Source organism: Alligator sinensis, unplaced genomic scaffold, assembly GCF_000455745.1.
Source record: "Alligator sinensis unplaced genomic scaffold, ASM45574v1 scaffold737_1, whole genome shotgun sequence".
Classification (NCBI taxonomy): Eukaryota; Metazoa; Chordata; order Crocodylia; family Alligatoridae; genus Alligator; species Alligator sinensis.
This window is the reverse complement of record NW_005841930.1, coordinates 3,533,266-3,553,482: the sequence shown is the minus strand read 5'-3', so window position 1 is coordinate 3,553,482 and position 20,217 is coordinate 3,533,266. Positions and strand designations below refer to the sequence as shown.

General features: G+C 44.4%; 1 protein-coding gene across 1 annotated transcript in view; it reads right to left on the bottom strand.

Moving 5' to 3' along the window:
- Positions 1-20,217, bottom strand: part of AK9 (adenylate kinase 9) — a 191,359-nt gene that overhangs the window by 162,378 nt on the left and 8,764 nt on the right. The window contains exons 2-4 of the mRNA XM_025198858.1: positions 12,507-12,570; positions 9,606-9,658; positions 9,119-9,215 (exon numbers count right to left, since the gene is read on the bottom strand). Of these exons, the coding sequence (XP_025054643.1) occupies positions 9,119-9,215; positions 9,606-9,658; positions 12,507-12,570 (214 nt within the window). The remainder of the gene's footprint in view (positions 1-9,118; positions 9,216-9,605; positions 9,659-12,506; positions 12,571-20,217) is intronic.

The following is a 20,217-nucleotide window of genomic DNA, read 5'->3' as shown; positions in this document are numbered from 1 at the left end:
ATCTTGCTGGGATCCTTTGACCCTAGCTGACTTCCTGCCCCTGGGGCAGAGGGCTGGACTTCATGATCTTCAAGGTCCCTTCCAGCCCTACTGTCTATGAAATCTATGAGATAGGGTGGGAGAACTTTGTTTCTGGCAAAGGTCTTACTGTTTCAGTTACTGTGGAGATAACTTAGTGAATCCCTCAGTGGCAAAGATCAAACTATTCAAACCATTTAATCCCCCAGTGGCAAAGATCTCTTTTTATTCTCTTTCCTGTGGTGTTTTTACTGGGTGGGAGAGAATCTGTGGCAATCAGTTATACAGTGCTTACACTAGTATTTAGTTAAATATTTTTCTAGATCAGGGAGGGCAAAGTCTGACCTGCAGGCCAGATCAGGCCCACGGTGGATTCCATTTCCCAGCAGCCCCTGCCTGTATTGCTGCAGCTGGTTTCCATGGAGACATCATGGTCCGGAGCCTGGGTGTGCAGGCAGTGCATCACAGTTTTGCCCTGGCTTCGGACCATGCTATTACTGCTGCAACATGCCAGCCCTGGCCCTAGCCCCGGCCCGGGCCCGGGCCCCAAAGCAGCTCTCTGCCTAGCCGTGCACCCTGCCGGTGCTGCTGGGGCTGGTCTCCATGGGAATCCTGGGCCTGCACTATCACAGCCCTGCCACTCCTGCGGTTTCCGTGGAAACCCACCACAGCAAGGCAGGAAGAACCTGCTGGGAAACGGAGTCCAGCCACTGGCTGGATCTGCCATTTTGCCCACCTCGTTCTAGATCCTTCTCCAGTCCTGGGAGATAATGCTTGCAGATTTGTCATTCAGAAGGAATTATAGGGCAAACTTTGCTGGTCCATCTCATTAACTGATTTGCCTCTCTATTTCTAGATATCATGTGCTGACACCAGGCTCTTTGCCTAGACTGTCATAATTCCTCTATTTGCTGGAATGTCACCTGCTGCTTTCATTCAACAACCTCCAAAATTCTTAAACCCTACATGGATTGCTTACAGGAAAAAACAATCAGGGAACCCTGGCTAGTAAAAGAGAATCTTAATCACACTCCCTCCATGACTGTGAAATTTAAGATCCAGGGAGGCTGAAGGACTGAAATGCCATGAACCTTGGAGCATGGAAGGAGCCTGAATCCCCACAACCAGGCCCCTTTCCCCCAGTCTAGAAGCCACATCTCATCTGGCTTCTGTCGCATGCTAGCACCCTCCTGGAAGGTGCTCCATGACAAATGTGCGTGATTTTGAGTGCTTCATCTCAAGAACTGAGACAAAAAACAACCCCAATTCATTCAGCCCATAGAGGCACACACCCTATACAAGAGACAGGAGAAAGGAAAACAAATGGGGCACTGCACGCGGCAGTTATCGCTATCAGAGAAGCTACCTGTATTTTTTGCACTCTGGTTTTATAGACTGCAGGTTTTATAATAATTATGAAAATACATTTTTTTAGTGAACATCAGGTCTGACTTCACTGTTTTTATGTTTTTATGTTCTACAGTTCTGTAAGCAAAAGGTGGTTCTGTTGTTGACCACTACATTGTAAGGAAATGAGAAGATAAAATTATGTCAAAGGCTTTATGAAAGTATATAAAAAAGCTGTAATCTACATGGCACACCATGTCCCTAAACTAGCTAACACAAAGTTATATTTAAATTGATTTTCTGTTTCGCAAATACATTGTCCCTTACCAAAGGCAATCTATAAAATTAACCAGGCACAAAATATCCTATACACATTAGCAGTCTCCTTATCCCAGCAATTTAAAGAATATTAGCACAGGTGGTACTTTGAAGCCCTGTAACATATCAGTACAACATGTTCCAAGGCATTTTGCTATCCACAAAACACCACGTGCTAGCAAATGATTACTCATTAAAATCAATATGTATGATTTGGATATAAGCACCTATGGTGTCTAATTTCTCTTGCTTCCCTTGACCTGGATGTGTATTTGTAAGTTTCCATGGCATTCGCTTGTACACCTAGCTCTTAGGGACCTCTCAGGTTTCGCTGTTTCTTTGGGGTCCAGCTAGTTCGATGTTGCCTTGGAAGGCTTTTAGGGGGGTTCTCGCTTGCCACGTCATTGATGGAAAAGTAAGTTATTACTGGGAGTTGAATGTTACACCCACCTTCCCTGGGGTCTTCCATAACCAGGCTTGTCCAGTTTCCCAATTCAGGGCTGCGCCTCCCCTACACCCTGCTTTACGTCAAACTTAAGATGTTATCTTCTGCTCACCTCAAAGGTGGGCTACGGTCATAATTTTCTTTTGTCTTGGTCCTTTTGGCCTTAAAGGAAAAATAGGGTACGGACCTCACTTGGCCTGGGCTCCCTGCTGTAGCAAAGACTTGCTTGCGGTCCTCACTATCCCCAGGTTACCTTGTTACAAGTGACGTCCTTGTTTCTCTGTTATGTAGTTACTTTGGTCTGGACTTCCTGGCTCTCTTTTCCCTTTCTGGGGTCCTTGGCTGTCCAATCCTGTCCAGAGGCATCTGGGACCCACACCTCCTCCTCAGGTATGTTGTACCTTAGCCCTTGTGGGCTTTTCCTTTCTTTGTGTGCCCCCTCCTGGGGCAGCCACTACTGCTCCTTTGTGGAGCTCCCTCTTCCTCGGGGCTCTTCTGGCCCCACCAGAAGCCTCACTTCTGGTCCTCCCCACTCTGCTTCCGGCAGAGCTTTTATCTCTACTCTAAGGGGCCGGGAGGCAAATCGGCGCCAGCATGTCTCCACAGAATGGGTCCATGCTAGGGCTAGAGCCGACCCTGGCTCTGCCTGGACCTGTTGTGCCTTTTCTTTCTTTTTTTCCTTTCCCTTTCGTTGCTTCAGCGTTTTTCTCTGCCATGGTTTTGCTCCTGCTGGACTTCCGGTTTGCTGCTGTGTCCCACTGGCTCAGGAGCTCTTCCCTCTGTGGTGAGTTTTTTCCTTCAGGGCATCATCCCTATCAAAGTATGACTTATAGAAACTTCTACAATTGTGAAAAACAGCTACAGAGTTCATCAGTGTTCAAAGTCCACTCAAAAGAAAAATATTCACACTGGCTCAGGATGCTTTGCAAATGCAACAAGCCACAGTCATGGGTATGGTGTTTCAAATGTCAACATTCACATTATTTTGGATACAGTGTCATCTTGTCTTCAACCCTCCAAATGTATACTTTACCGCCACTCTTCAATTGTTAAGAAGTAACTGAATTTTCTGTGCAGCCTCATGTTGTCTGGCTATGATATCATAAACCATGGCAGAAGAGGTTAGTTAGGGTCCCCCAAAATCATCATGAACACTTGCATACTATACATGTCATCAGGAGGGAATTAATTCCCAACTTGTCCAAGCATGTAAATATCAGACCTATATACCTCTGGTTTTGTGCATCTTGCCAGTACTACTTACATAGGTGTTGATGAGGTTGGCTCTGTAGTCTACCAATTCCTGCAGAATCAGAGGATAGGATTGGTTGAAGTGAGCATATCTGCTGGCTCCTTCTGGTGGCACCTCCACTACTACCAGTTCAACAGTTTACTTGTTAAACAAGGCTAAACTGCCTTGGAGCTGCAGTATAGAATTTCCAGTTTCCAGACAGCAATAGCAATATAATTCTGAACCACATGGGCTCTCTCAATCCATACTGCGAACACTTCTCACATAGGTCTTTGAAGGTCTGCTTCTTCCTGCAGAAGTCTTTGAACTACTGCTAATCAAGCCACCTTTGCAAAATGATATGGTTCCACTATACCATATTAATTTTCCTGCTCCAGTAACACTGGCACACACATTGCAGCATTCTTCATGTCTTCCAAAGTTGTATATGCTTCTTCCTCTGTGCCTCTTGCAACCAGTGGCCTTGTACATTTCTGAAATTCCTGAATCCCCTTCCACTCTTTCTGCCCCACTCCTTTAACTGTTAGGCTGCAGCCAGGAAGAACTCTTCCAACAGATCCATCATTCTAGCTTCTGCTACAATTACACAAAACTAATCAATGTGTTGGGTGACAAAACCACATTAAGGAAAGACAATTTATCCCACAATCTTCCACAGAAAAATTCCGAGAAGGACCCCACTCTGTATATTATTAGGGAACCAGAGACATGCCATGGCTGTCCATGGGTACCATGAAGGTCCACATCTGGACCCAGACAATAAGCACTTTGTACACATTAGACCAGGGGCAGGCAAATATTTCGGGTGGAGGGCCACTTTCCCAGTTTTGGCAGGCTGTTGAGGTCCAAATGGGTAGCCCCGTCCCTTGACAGGTGCCCCGCCCCCTGGTCACCATCTTGGGACCAATGTCCCAATGTCTTGGGACCAATGTCCCAGGGCCAGCACCGGCAGGGCCCAAAGCGGGGCACAGGCTGGCAGGAGTCTGTGGAGTCAGGCTGGGCTGCACCAGCAGGGTGCAGGGAGATGGGGGAGCTGGCCCAGATCCATAGAGCCCCTGCCAGCCAGGACCCTGTAGTCCTGCTGCCCGGCTCTGGGCCTTGCCAGCACTGGCCCCGGGACACTGGTGTGGGCCCCGTGTTCCCACTGGCTCCCACACCTGCTCACTCCATGCCCCCCAGCCCCACAGTATGGGCGGGGGGCAGCGCACAGCCCTGATCCTCTGCTTACCGGCAGGGAAGAAGCTGGTGCTGAACATAGGGAAAAGCGGCCCCTTGCCTGCCCCATGGCCGGCGCTCCCTGCTGCAGGCGCTCGCAGCCCACATGGGGCTGTCTGGAGCAGGCACAGGCAGCCCCACGTGGGCTGCAAGTGGCTACAGCGCAGGGCCATGGGCTGAACAAGGGGTTGCTTTTCCCCATACTCGGCACCAGCTTGTAACCTGGCCCTGCTGCCAACCTGGGCTCTGCGCTGGCTCCAGGCTTGTTTGTCAGTGGCAGCAGCTGCGCCCCACCCCCCCCCTTGCCATGGCAGGCAGTGTTGGATGCTGCTGCCTGCCTGGAGTGTGCACTGGGCAGCCCACAGGCCGTGGTGGCAACCACTGTCTACAAGTCAGGGGGCCCCAGCTGCTGTCACCACATGCAGTCCTGACAGGCAAGTCTGGGGCTGGCGTGGGGGCCCAGGCTGGCAGTGGGGCCGGGTACAAGGTGGTGCTGAGTGCAGGGGGTGGAGAAGAAAGCGCCCCGTCCCACCCCGTGCCCCGCACTGCAGCTGCTCACAGCCCGTGTGGGGCTGCCTGTGCCTGCTCAGGACAGCCCCGCATGGGCTGCAAGCAGCTGCAGTGTGGGGTGCCAGCCACGGTGCGAGGGGCCACTCTTTCTCCCCTGCGCTCAGCTTTTCTCCGGGCCGCTTTTCCCTGGGATCCTTCCCTGCCTGAGGTCCTCCCCTGCCCTTCCCCACCACTTCCCCCTTACCTGAGGTTCTGGCGTGGGGCAGCCACGTGGTCCCAGGCCAGAAGCCCCCCTTGGGGCTTCTGGCTGGGTGGGGCGGGGCAGGGCAGGGCAGGGCAGGGCTGGGCGGCCCTGCTGTTATGGGAGCCCGCTGGGCTTCCCCTGGGTCCTACTGCCCTTTGTTCCTGTCATTTTTGACAGGAACCAAGGGCAGATAAATGCTAATTTTCTAAATTTTTTAGGGTCCCCGTGAGCCAGATAGAATGGCCTCATGGGCCGGATCTGGCCTGCGGGCTGTATTTTGCCCACCCCTGCGTTAGACAAAACAAAGTGAATGAGGGAAAGGCAGTTTGCAAAATTTTAGCTCACAAGCTGCATGCCAAAGACAAATGGATACCTATCAATGGAGACAGACCTTGAAGTCAGGCATTCCTCCTGGCTTTAGATTCATGAGCCTACCATTGTCTTAACCAACCCTGCAGATCCAGAGAACAGGCTGCCTTATAGCTGAACACAAGAAGCATTTAGAATTTGTTTTGCTTTGATTGATTTGATCCTTCTCTTAATGTCATTTAGGTCCTTATAACTTTTGCTCACTGTCTTAAATGGGAGAAAGGACAAAGGAATAATTATATTTAAGGGGCCAGATGGTCTTGAATCTGAGATGTTTATGGTTATTGGTCAGAATTGGTTGGTTTGATTTCTTCAGTCTTGCCTGTTAATGGGGCAAGGAATAGTACTGATGGAATATCAGTATACATCAGTGTGACTGATGTGGTGGAGGGATATACAGTGGGGTTTTTTTAATGGATTGGGAAGTCTGGAGGAAAGAACAGTGATGTGGCAGTTAGGTGGAGGCTCAGTTGGAATACATGGCCTGGACTAACAGGCTGCGTCTACACAAAACATTTACTGAGTTGACTAATTAGCTCTGCAGTAAACATCTATAGATGAAATGGGGGGCATGTCTGCACGACACCTCAAAGTGGGTTAAATGCTTTTGCACCGCTTTAATGGCGTTGGTGTTTGCATGTGTTGGGAGCGTATTGCATATTAATTCCAGTCACTGTAGCACATTCAGTGGCATAATACACCTTAAATGACTTTGGGGTGCAGCAAACTAAAACACCAAGGAGCTCCGAGGAGCGAAGCATTGGGCTCTGTGCAGCTCAGGGGCTGTGCAAGCAGCCAGTGCAGGCAGCTTGGCAGCAGCCCAGGAAAGCAAGCTCCACCAAAGAAAAAAGCGGCGAGCCTCTTTTTTTTCCCCCCTGGAGCCTGCCTGCGTGAACTGTGCAGGGACCTGGTCCTTTCCTCTGTGGCTACGGTGCCCCCTGGGACCACCTGAGCCAGGTGCCTATGGGCAGATGCCACCTGGGGGGTGCTGCCGCTGCCATGGAGGGAAGTCCCAGTCCAGTCCTCCCACACAGCCCAGGTACCACTCCACCCACCGGCAGCTCGCCCTCCCCTCCCTGCCACCAGAGAGGCAGGTAAGACACGGGTGTACATGACATGGTGGTTTACTTTGCCCTAAATTGAAGCGGTGTTTTTAAAAACCCACTGCTTCAATTTAGGGCAAAGTAAACCCCTGTTTTGTCTACACACACCCTTGGTGCCTATATGTGTGGCTCTATTAGGGAACAGGAAACTAATAAACTCCGCAGCAGGATAGGACTTGTAAATACAGTACTATCCTGCTGTGGAGTTTTTTTTACTCTGCAGCAGCACACGCATAGACACTGATGTGTCTAGGTAGAGCACAAGGGTGCTTCAGTGCAGGGGCTGCCTGCTGGCTAGTCCCACTCGGGAGCATCCTCGTACCCCAGCTTGACCCTCTGCAGTATGTTGAACTGGGGTGGAGCAGCCCCAGGCTGGCAGGCTGACCCCCCAGGCTCCCTGTCAGCTGGGGTTGCTCCAACCTAGCTCAACCTGTTGCAGTCCCAGATGCAGATGTAAACACAGCACCCAGGAGCAATAAACCCTAGTGTGATATTCACTGGAGTTTATTGCTTCACCTTAATATACACATGTAAATGTGCCCCCCTGAGCAGTATTTTGGCACTTCATTTTGACAGCTATATCTGTTCAATTGTCATCTAGTGAACCCATTTTTCTCAACCAAGCTGGCTAACTAGTACCAATACATTGTGGTCTAAGTCAGAACAAATGGTTGATGGGGACCACCCCATCATTGAGGTGTTTCATGGGGAGAGATATGAAAGAAACAAATTTGACTGAGAATTTTCTTGCTTATGTAAACTAGAGTTCAGATGTTCATTCCCATTTCACTGATTTCCCATGTAGTGATTCCCAAAAGTGTAGAATAATAATAAGTGGGAAGTAGACCCTTTATTTTTCAAACTAAGGTTAGAAGTTGGAGTTACAATAATACACACCCTTCTGAAGATAAGCCTTCAGCTCTGTATACATAGCCTATATCTGTCTGGATGACTTATCTAGGTCAGGTGACCACAGCTATGTATATAGACAAGAAACTAGCATTTGATGTTCTTCTTTGAGGTATTTGCTGTTCTTCAAGATGTGTTGACACTCTTTTCACTTTTGGTGTGTGCTAGAGACTTTTGCTACCAGTACCATAAGGAGGGAGCCCTGCAAGTCCTGATACTTGGAACCAACCTACCTCCCTTTCAGTTCCTTCTAACTGAAACTGATGTTTGCATTTCCAAAGATGAAAGAATGGTACAAGGATTCAGAATGTACAAATGAAGAGAACATCACAAAGAACCACATTTACTATGAATGGTAAGTAACCATTCCTCTCCTTTGAGTGACTGCACACATATCCATTCCATTGTAGGCGACTCTCAAGCAGTTGTTAGTAAAATAATTTGTTTGGAGTCTATTGGATCACTAAATGGAGAACTGCTTTGCAAATGTCCGCATCATAACAAGAACTTTGGAGTACTGTGTAATGTTTAGAGTAATTATCCAAAGAAGCAGAGGTGTGGCACAGCAGATCTGCAACTGGGAGAACCACCAACACACAGGGCACTGCTGGCTCCTACTGTGCCAATAGTGGCAGTGTGGTTAGCTGTTTTTGTGCTACTTCTCTGGTAATCCCCCCATAGTTAGGCTATTGCATAGATTACTATTGTAACCACGTAGAAGCTTTGCATATGTTTATGTATCAGGACATTGTTCAGAAGAGCTGGAGAAGTACACTGTAATCTCACCAAATGAGCAGATGTCTGTATAGAAGGAATTTTGTAAACTAGAATTTAGCAAATGTTCATGCACGATATAATCCACTCTGCTGAAGCTGCCTTGTCTCTTAATCTTTGGAGAAGCTCTAAAGAGGTTCATTCTATTGATACAGAGAGATAGGGCCCTGTGAACATTCAGCAGATGAAGTCTTTTTTGTCTTCATGACAATGAGGCTTTGGAAAAACTACAGGTTAATATATTGTTTGCTTTAAATGAAAGTCATAAATAATTTTGGATGAGATCTCCAAGAGATCTTACGTTTGTGAAATAAAGTGTGTGGCAACCCTGCCACCAGAGCCTGAACTATCCTAGATGAAGATATTACCACCAAAATTGCTGTTTTCTGGGAAGATAGGTGAAGTTACAAGGTACAAGATACCAAAGATTCAAATGGAGGACCCATACATTGGGAAAAGACAAGATTTGAATCTCCTAGGGTGCCTACACATGTACTCTGATGCGTTCTAATTAGAATATTTAAAAAATAATGTAAGGGGGATTTATAAGATGAAAAAACTTTTACAGGGTTGTGGTAGCATAGTTTGAGAGAACAAAAAAACAAACCACCTACCAAAATGAGCAGCTTCTGGTGTCTCAATCTTTTTCAGAATCATCCTTGTAACCAGTTCTTCAGGGATACTTTGACCTCTATAAAGCAATTCTTGACACTAAAAAATATAAAATATAACTTCTTAAAATATCTGTGTTCTTGTCCCATCCTACCACCATTGCCTTTAATGGGAATAAAGCTGAGCCTGATGAACATCATGAAATGTAATGCAAGAATTAAATTTGGGGTGGGGGATTTTGTTTGTTTTTTTGCTGCTATTCTTTTATTAAACTAACTGTATAGTTGGGAAAGACAAGCTCTGGGGCACGAAATGCCCTTCCTTAGCACTTTTTACCTGAACTCTTGTCTAACATCTGTTCCAACAATGCAGTTTGTTCAATAAAAGATATCAGAAAAAGCCCTTGCTTCTTACAAATTTCCTCAACCATCACAAATAGAACGACACTCCAACCTTACTACATGAAATTAATAAAAGGTACATATTTACCTTAAGTCCATATTCTGTTCCTGTAGAAATATTTTCTTCTATTACTTCCAAAGCTAAAAATTAAAATGAAAACAATTAATGAAACATATTTTGCATCTATATAGTACATTTAAATATAGAAATCACCTAGAAGGGCTGTCTTAATTAGCAACCCATATTATCATACTGCAACTACCATGAAATCCATTGATGAATATTTTAATGGAACTATTTTACATATTAAGGAATCACATTTTATAAGAAGAACAAACAAAAATGTCAGCTCTAAAAACAGCCAGTTGAAAAGAAGTTTATATAAATTAAGAGAGATAAAACTGGCAGTAACAACAGGCCTCCTAACAATTTTTTTAGTATGACTTGGTGAACTGCAATGATGGGTTGGGCCCATAAGAATGCTTGTATAAATCCTTCTTATGTATAAATCCTATCAAAGTCAAAGACAGTGCCCATAAAGAGAGATGGAAAGATCTGTCCCTAAATGTATATTCATGATTTTGTTCATTTGGAACAATAAGCACTTTTCTAACCTGTTTATTTTCATGAGTAACTGATCATTAAATAGCTGTACAATTCTTTTTTTCATTTTTTTTAACCACATGAAATGTTTTGCATCAGGTATAACTTTTGTTTAGAAAAGTGGTATGAATTTAGAATTCTGTATTTTCACTGATAGAAAAGCTAAGAGATTTAATAAAACTTCAACTTCACTAAGATTTGAACTCAAAGTCTTCAAAATGCAATAAAAGACATTTTATTTGCTATGTTGTAAGACATTTTTAATCAAGAGAATCTGAGGTATTCTTTTGACCACTAGAGGGCCTCCATTTTTAATTAATTCAAGAAAAACATTTATAATTAAAAAAAAATTAAGAAAAGTTGTAAACTATAGAGTTCATTTATAAGAAGTTATAAAAAGTTATTTGAAGTAGTTTCCCTATAATTTAAGGATATTATATCTTTAGTTTACCATGTCTCCCTTTCAAGTTCTCCCTTTCACATCAGTCGTAAACTGGTAGGAAAAATCTGAGGCAGAGATAAAAGCTTGAAGCAAAATATCCTAAAGTACAACATCCTAAAAAGAGAAGTATTTTCCAGAATTTAAGAAGTATTCCATTTTTTTTCACTCTGGAGTAAAATCAGACATAATTTCCTTCCATCCCACCCAGTCTACACACACACAACTGCTCTTGAAACACAAAACAGGAAAGAAGTGAAACTCTCTCTACTCAGCAATCCTTGTTGAGCTCTCATGCTCATGCCGATAATTTTGATTATATCTAATATCAAATGTTTGAAGCTGGAGCACTGCTATGGTTGTTTTTTTGGCTCCAGTAACTGCAGCTTAGTGTAAGACAACAAGAAATTGCTGGAGACCTAAGCTCATTTTTTGCCTATCAAAGTTTCTAGCCCTTTTCCTCAAAATGCCTTTAAGTGACCAGCGCTTCTAGCAATGCATTTGCTGTGGCAAAGAATTGTGCCAAGAAATTGCTTTGCACCTGCTGACCTTAAGGACAGAAACAGTCACAGCTGATCCTCTTCACTGTGCGAAATGCACATTGCCCACTGTACTACAATGGGCAAGGGCCCAATGTGGGACAAGAGGTAACATGCTCCCCTTGCCAGGGAATTCCCCACCTCCTTCACTGTCCCACACTTCCTTGCTGGGACCAGCACTGACTTGTCCCTCCAGGTGACACATGGATCAGTGCAGATACCAGCAAAGAGTTGCAAGGACCCATGCAGGTTCCAATGCTGACTTGCAGAGACATGGGTCAGTGACAGGCGGCACATGTGTTTCCCTTGCCAGGGGTTTCCCACCTTCCTCACTGCCCCATGCTTCCATGTTGGGACCTATGCTAATTCATGTCTCCGTGTGAAGCATGGGTGGTACCAGGTCCTAGCACAGAGGCAAAAACACCTCATGGGGGTGTGTCTCTTTAAGTGGGGAAAGCCCAGAGTTCCCTGCTTACTATGATGTCCCTGGGGCACATCTCTGTAAATGGGAAAAGCCAGACAGATGCTCCAGCAACTTGAGGGACCCACTCCTGCCCAGGAATTCCCAGGGTATACAGGTTTGGGCCCCTCAAACCGAGGCAGGGAAGCTGTTGCTACTGAGCAAACAGATGTCCACTGCAATAAAGTGGCTCAATCTATTACCACCTTTGTCGCACCCACAAATTTGGGGCATTTGGGGGCAACAAGTGGTACAGGGATGCCTGTTTCATTCATCCTTGTGCTGCCATAAACATTTTTATGGTGGAACAAGGGCAAGGAAAGGTCCTCTGTTTCCACCCTTAGGGACCTTCAGGGAGAGTGAATTAGGGAAATGAAACTGAATAGTGCAGCAAATCATCTTTCTGTGGGCCAACTGAAAGCCGCAGGGTAGGAGAATCTCTCCCTGCTCCCACTGAAATGACCCCTCAGATACTTTTTGACTTGAAATTACAAAGGCAAGAGCACCAATTTTCATCTATTTTTATTTAGATTACAATACGGTTAGAAGCCCAGGACATGGACTAGGAACCCAGTGTGCTAGGCACTGTGCAAACACAGAACAGAAAGATACTCCCTACCTCACAGGCCTCTGCACTCATGTAGACGCCACTGATTTCAGAGAAACTCCACATGAAGATAAGAGTCTTACAAGACTGGGGTTCTGATTGGGTCATTAAACGTTAACATTCCCTTCACAAAAGAGGAGAAAACTGCTTTGTTTAGCAGCTTTGTGGCATAGGCAGATGCATTTGCCTGGTTCAGCAATGATACGTTTCCTGTCAGATAATCTGTTGGCCCCACTGAAGTCAACAATGTATCAACCAGTATCGCAGGGAGTATGAAGACTACTCTAAATAAAAACTGTTATAAAGCTAGTGCTGTGCTCTGGATACCAATGTTATTTACCTTCTATGAATGTGCATTTCCATATTTGTGCTATTTTTCTTGCTAATGTTTTCTTCCCAGCACCCTTCAAAAGAAAAAAAATACATTTTTGCTTAAATCTACTTTGCCATTCCTAGTAGACAATAAAATACAAATGAAATTCAAGCCCTATTATTTGTCTTTATATTACAGTTACCAAAAAAATACCAGGGCATGGTTTTTTTACTATTACAATAGCAACTGCAAGCCCTAGTCAAGATTAGGCCTTCTAAGTTAAGCAATGGAGAAACACAACAGGTCAATGAACAATATATACTTCCCATTATCCTTTAGTTGATTTTATTTACATTAAATATGCTTGTAAATCTATTTCAAACCTCTGCTACAAGTTGACCATAAATTTTTACAAAGATTTTACTGGACTGAAATATTAAATCCTTGGTCACAGACCAAAATAATTTTTTTCTTTGCTAAGTTTGATCAAACCCCTTCACTTATGCCTAAGTATAGAAAGATTTGTAGAGATAGAAAGACATGATATCTGAAATATTTTTCCATTTAAGATGTACCCTACTCTGAAAAGTGGCTCTGCAAAATATTCACTTTCTTACTCCACAGATCTGCTGCCCATTTATATCCAGTCTTACCAGTTGACTTCAGTAATAAAATACTTCTCCTGTGTTTTTATTTTTGTTAGCCCTGAAAAGCCAACATAGCAAAGAATAACAAGCACTCTGATTGCTCTTAATTTATTATGTGTTGTACAATTTTAACAAGGTTATTTTACAAGTTTCATGTTTCACAAATATAAGGCCTGCTAAAACTTTGTTATCAATGACGATGATACAAAAGAAAGAAGAAACCCAGCAAGTCACAAAAAAGCAAGAAATATGAAGTTCCACAATGACATTTTGAAATAATGTCAGAATGGAATTGTATCAAAGATGTCTGAATCTTAAAGCATTAAACAAGACATGTTAGTCATCAATAAAAATTCATAAACCTGGTAAATTTGAAAAAGAAAGAATGTTGCAACTGAAAACTGTACTCTGTACATATGCAACATTACACTACTATGTATAACTTATTTTGATAAAAAATAATGCATCATAGTCCTCATTTTGCCTCATAATTTAGGCGATTCTCTTAATTTTGTAAGCATTTGTATCTTACTCCCTTAAAAATGCCCTACAATACTTTTCTGCCCAAAGTTGAGTAGTAAAAGCTTAAGTTTGGGAGGAAAAAATGAAAATCACATACTCCCATAACTCCAGGACTTAAGGCTATTAGAAAAAATGAGGATTTGTGAAAATGGGCAATATCATGTACAAATAAGAGGACAGCAGAGAGATAATATGGAGAACAGATGAGACAGGACAAAGGCAGAAGTCACAAGATTATGAAATGAAATGAGTATGCTTATTTTGCTGGTTACAATTTTTAAAGTTAAAATGGAGTGTTTTGTTTTGATTTGACTTGATAGAGGAACATCTTAAATATTTCTTTTAACTTGACCGTTCACTTCATTCATTATTCCGCTTCATTCATTAAATTGCCCTGCCCAAGTCTACATCCAATTTGCAGATTCAAAAGGGCAGCAGCATGGTGGGAAACACAGAACACAAACTAGATAATTCAAAGACATTAATGTACCATTGCAGGCAACCTTGCCTTTTATATTTCCTAATGTGTGCGTGTTTTATGTTGCAATATTTTAAAAATCACTTTCTTGCAATACTACAGTAGTATACTGGTCTTCACAAATTTTGCACTCCTCTACAGCTTCATATAAAAGCTAGCAAAACACAGGAATTTATTGTTTAGGAGTATACCTTTTAACTCACTTCCCTTCGTAGTTTGCCTGATCATGAGATCTTGCCTACATGAGAAAAAGATTTGCTACCATAGCTATTAGGGCTGTGTGAAGTTTCGGTCCCTGATTCGATTCAACGGAGATTCGGCCCAAATCGGTGGTTGAATTTCCGAATCTGAATCGAATCAGGAGACTCTTTAATCTCTCCAAATCGAATCAGAACCCTCCTGTCACAGGATGGGGGCCCCAGGGATGGCCGTGATACCCCTGGGGCTCCTTGACCATGCCAATCTTGCCCAACGGGCACCCTCTTTCTCGCCTGCCACGTCTTGCTGGTACTTTTAGAATAGGGAGGCTGCCCTTGATCTTATTGTCCGGACACAGTCTTACTGGACTCCTCTGACCTCTGTGGGTTCTTAGACCCCTTGGCATCCCGCTTCAAAATGGATGATTCACGGAACACTCTCAGCCTTATGGGCTAGATGCATCGCTCCAAATCACCTCTTTACCACGCCCCAAGACTCACAGATGGTATTGACGTTGTCTGTCCTAGGCCTTGATATAACTTGGCTCCTTGTCCTCCCTGGGCTCTGCGCAGCCCTGTCTCTGCGCCCTTCTCTGGCGCTGGGCTCTCCACAGCCCTGTCTCTGTGCCCACACTGGCGCCGGGCTCTCTGCAGCCCTGTCTCTGTACCCTTCTCTGGTGCTGGGGTTCTCGCAGCCCTGTCTCTGTGCCCTTCTCTGGTGCTGGGGTCCCCACACTGTTGTGGGCCCCCCTCCTTCCCCAATAGCCTCAGCCCAATCCACCAGTCAAAACAGCAACTAAACACTGAGCCCCTGGGCTGTAACACAACATAAGCAGTTCCGGGTGTGCTCTGTCCCTTTAAAACATCAAGCTTCTCCCAGCACTAAGTGCCTTATAAGCCAGACTCTCGGGTGAGCTCCTGCAGCCCCTTAATTCTAGCCAGGGTAGAACAAGCAGCCAAGCCTGTCTCATGAGCTTCTTCTCTGAGAGCTCCTTCCCCCTCGACTGCTGACAGAGAACTCTCCTTCCCTAGCCCTGGGGTTTATATTTGCCCAGGGCTCTGCCTCTCTTGGTCAGCTGACTGGGTGCAGGTGCAGGCTAATTTACCTGTTGGGCTGTTGCCACAGTAACCTGCACCTGTAGACTTCTGCGTGGCTCTCCCCAGGCAGTTTCTGCTCTTATAGGAGCTGGCACCTTGGTGCCCTGCAACACCTCCGAATCAATTAGGAGATATTCGGAAAGTTTTGGTGATTTGGACGTAGACACAGCTTTAAATACTTTTTCTACATACCTCTAGGTAGCTGGCAGCTCATGAATGCTGTGATGCTGGGGCAGATGGAGCCCCCCACAAAAGTGTAGGGGGCTCCCCAGCGCACTCGGCAGCTGACCCAGAAGTGGACCAGAAGCACTTCCAGTCCACTTCCGAGTCTGCTGGAGAGCACGCAGGAGGGCCCCCCCGTGCCTCCCTGGCTTAGCGACTGGTGCCTTCTGGATCTGGGGGTCACCCGGGATCCCCCCCCGTGGCTGACTGCCAAGCTGGGAGGCACAGGGAGGCCTCCTGCACACTCCCCGGTGGAACCAGAAATGGACCAAAAGTACTTCCGGTCCACTTTTGGGTTCACCCCCGAGCATGCAGGGGCCCCCCTCCACTCCTGTGGGATGTTTCATCCACCCCAGCATTGCAGTATTCATGAGCTGTGCTGGTACCTCGAGGTATGTAGAAAAAACATTTAAAGCTGTGTCTATGTCTGAATCACTTATTCTTCGAATCAGTATCAAATCTTCAGATTTGGATTTGGCCAAATCGAATCGGGAACAGTGATCCAAATCAATTAATCGAATCACTGTCCCTGATTTGGGCCAAATCCAAATCCAGATTGAATAGGGCCTATTTTGCACACCCCTAATAGCTATGGCATAGCTCCCAATGGAGACAGACATAGCTTTTACTGGCAGAGAGTTATCTGCCAGTATTTTTATGCCATTTCCCAAATAAAAGAGAATATATAAGCAAGAGGAGTTGTCAGCATACACTATAGCCTGTATATACAATAGCCAATACAATATACAGCCAATACAATACACAATAGTCAATACAATACAATAGCCAATACAATATACAATACAATAATATTTTGCTAGGCTAAAAACAGTATAAAAATTATGTTGCTTAATTGATATTATATAAGCAAAAGTTTCTAAGTAGAAGTGGCTAGAGTCCAATGCATGTGATGGAAAGTTACCCGCCTTAGTTTTGGCTTTATTGATTGTTTTCAAGCTAGTATTTTCTTAGCTTTAAAAGAAGCCCCTTGTAATATGGTGATGAATGCTCTTTAAATAATTGCATACATAAAAAATAGTGTTACCAGAAAAAAATGTTTGAATTTTTTCCTTTTGTTTAAATTCTGAACTTCAGCACTGCACAAATGTACACAAGTTTGGGCCAAATATCAATCATAAAAATTTATTAAAGGCAGCTTTTCAGCTGAGCATACTCTGTGCTTCCATGGCCCCGGATATAATAAAGTATTTTCTTTAAATAAAATATTTTATGTTGGGTTGTCCTTAAAAATATAAAATTCCTCCCATATTTGCATATAGCTAGATATATGGAGTTATTTAAGATTAGGCAACTAACTCTTTCTTAGCTTTCCAGTGAGCTCAATGGAATGCAACAAAATGGGTGCTTATTATTATCTGGCAATTACAAATCATCTTAGTCTAAGAGACCATGTAACTTTTCATTTCAGAAACAGAGAGCTTTTAAATTACAACTGTAATAAATTACAAATTACTTAAACAGGATGCCTTGGTTGATCTTTCCAATTAAATACCTACCTGATTTAAACAGAAAATATCGAAATACTATTTAGTATTATATCATCATGTATCTGTAATGCAGTATGCTCAACTAAACAATTTAATGGGTTTATTTACTTATATTTTGTCTTAAACCTGCAAATTTGTCATATTTTAAATATTAAAACATTCACTTGAACATAAAAAATAAATGACCACATTAGGATTTAGGAAAGTAAGGCTGGAAGGGACCTCATAATATCATCTAGTCCAACACCCTGCTCAAGGCAGGATCATCCCTAACTAAACCATCTCAGCCAAGTGCTTGTCTAACTTGCTCTCAAAAACTTCTAAGTTGGAGATTCTACAATTGCTCTAAGTAGCCTGTTCCAACGCTTGACCACCCTCATTGTCAGAGTTCCTCCTCACCTACAACTTCAATTTCCTCTGCTGAACTTTGAGGTCATTGCCTCTAGTCCTGTCCTCTACTACCACAGGGAAAAGCCCATCTCCATCCTCTCTATAATTGTCCTTCAGGTATTTGAACACTGTTATCAACTCCCTGGCTTAATCTTCTTTTTCTCAGACTAAATAACCTTAGTTTTTTCAGCCTTTCTTCATAAGCCTTGTTTCCCAGGCCCCTAACCATTTGTGTTGCTTTGTGCTGCACTGCTTCCAAACTGTTCACATCCTTCTTGCCCAAAGCTGGACACAGGGATTTAGGTGAAGCCTCCTCAGTGCTGAACAGAGTGAAAGCATCACTTTCCCCGCTCTGCAAGTGACACTTCTGCTGATACAACCCAGCATGCTGCTGGGTTTTTTCTTGGCAACAAGGGCACACTGTTGGCCCATATTCAGCTTATGGTCTACTAGAACTGCCAAATCCTTCTCTGCAGTACTGCAGCCTAGCCTGTCATTTTCCAGTCTGTATTTGTACATGTGATTATTCCTTTCTAAATGCAGCAGTTTGCACTTGTCCTTGAATCTCATCTGGTTGATTGTGGACCATTTCTCCAGTTTATCCAGGTCACTGTGAATCATAGCCCTGCCCTCCAGAGTTCTTGTAACCCCACCCAATTTAGTGTTGGGTGTTGGTTTGTTAAGCATGCACTCAGTCTCATTGTGCAGTATCTCCATTAATGAAGATATTAATCAACACCAGACTTGGGGTAGACCCCTGGGGAACACCACTCGATACCTACTCCCAAATAGACACTGAGCCACTGAGGTGCATCAGTCCCCCCCAAACTCATTATCATCATTAAGTACAAAGATCCTTATGTATCCACCTTACAGTACTTTCAGCTAGTGTGTAGTTTCTCAGTTTGTTAATGAGAATGTTGTGAGAGAGAGTGTCAAAAACCTTGGTAAACTCAAGGTATATCACATCCATTGCTCTCCCACCATCCACAGAGCCTGTCACTTTATCACAGAAGGAAATCAGGTTGGTCAGGTATGACTTGCTCTTGCTGAATCCATTCGGGCTCTTCCTGAATACCTTGTTTTTCTTTAGGTGCCTGTGAGACAGCTGCAGGGAACAGGGAAGAAATGCCAGGAATGGTTGCTCAGCAGCCTGGCACTCACCAGATCCCAGAGCAGGCATGCTGTATCACGCTCAAGGCACAGCATTTTAAAAGCAGCCTCTCCCTCTGGATAGGAGGAGAGATCCCTGGCAGGGCTATTTAGGGCCCTGGTAAGGGGCAGAATGGGGAGGACACTGTCAGAGCATGGTGTGCTCTTACTTCTGGGATAGCCAGAAACTGGAACTGAGATAGTCCTCCAGCAGGCAGGAGTTGCAAACCTGCAAGCTGAGCGTGGCCACAGGGCCACTGAAGAGTCCAGTGAGATCATCTGGAGAAGGCAAGGCAGATCCCTAGAGAAGCTTCAGGAGCTTCTTATAACCCGCAGCATGCTTATAGGCTTGGCAGTGCTATGCTTACTAGCACCATGGCTGAAAGAGACTTGGGGGTCATGATTGACCACAAGATGAACATGAGCCACCAATGCGTTGTCGCAGCTGGCAAAGCAAACAAAACTCTGGATTGCATCTATAGATGCTTCTCAAGTAAGTCTCAGGATGTCATCCTCCCGCTGTACTTGGCCTTGGTGAGGCCGCAGCTGGAGTACTGCATCTGATTCTGGGCTCCACAATTCAAGAAGGATGTTGAGAAGCTTGACAGAGTCCAGAGGAGAGCCACTTGCATGATCGCTTATGAAGAGAGGCTGAGCGCCATGGGACTCTTCAGCTTGGAAAAGCACAGGATCAGGGGGGACCTGGTGGCTGCCTATAAGTACATAAGGGGTGTGCATCAGGATCTGGGGGAATGTCTGTTTACCAGAGCACCCCAAGGGATAACAAGGACCAACGGTCATAAACTCCCCCAAGTCCGTTTTAGGCTGGACATAAGGAAAAATTTCTTTACTATCCGAGCCACCATGGCCTGAAATAGACTCCCTCCAGAAGTGGTGCAGGCACCTACTCTGAATTAATTCAAGAAATGTTTGGATGCTTATCTTGCTGGGATCCTTTGACTCTAGCTGACTTCCTGCCCCTGGGGCAAGGGGCTGGACTTGATGATCTTCAAGGTCCCTTCCATTCCTAACGTCTATAAAATCTATGAAATCTATGAGAAGCTAGAGTCTCCGGTTACTGACATGTGGCTAGTGGACTGCAATGATTACTAGCAAGAGCCCTATGCCAGACAAGAAAGCAAATAATCCAGATAAGTACTTAAATTAATTTTTTTTGTGCTTTTACTTTCCTTTTTCTTCCTCATGTTGATTAATTATTTATGATGCCCATTTTGAGTGAAGAGATATTCCTCCCGTGGCTGCATCAAGGACTCAGTTATAGCTGTGTCAGAGGGGAGGAGAACGAAAGATTATAATAGGCACGGGGACATCATCCCCAAAGCGGCAGGAGGCCATGAACTGTGTTTTGTTAGTTTGCTGTTTTTCTTTTTTGTGTTGGGTCGAGGTTATGCCTAATGACCAGCCATTATTGGAAGTCTCATGTGCAGTTGTCCCTTCATCATCAGTCTACACTCAAACTTAGAGTTGTACGGAGCCCACAGAAATAGAAGAGAGGCGGAGACA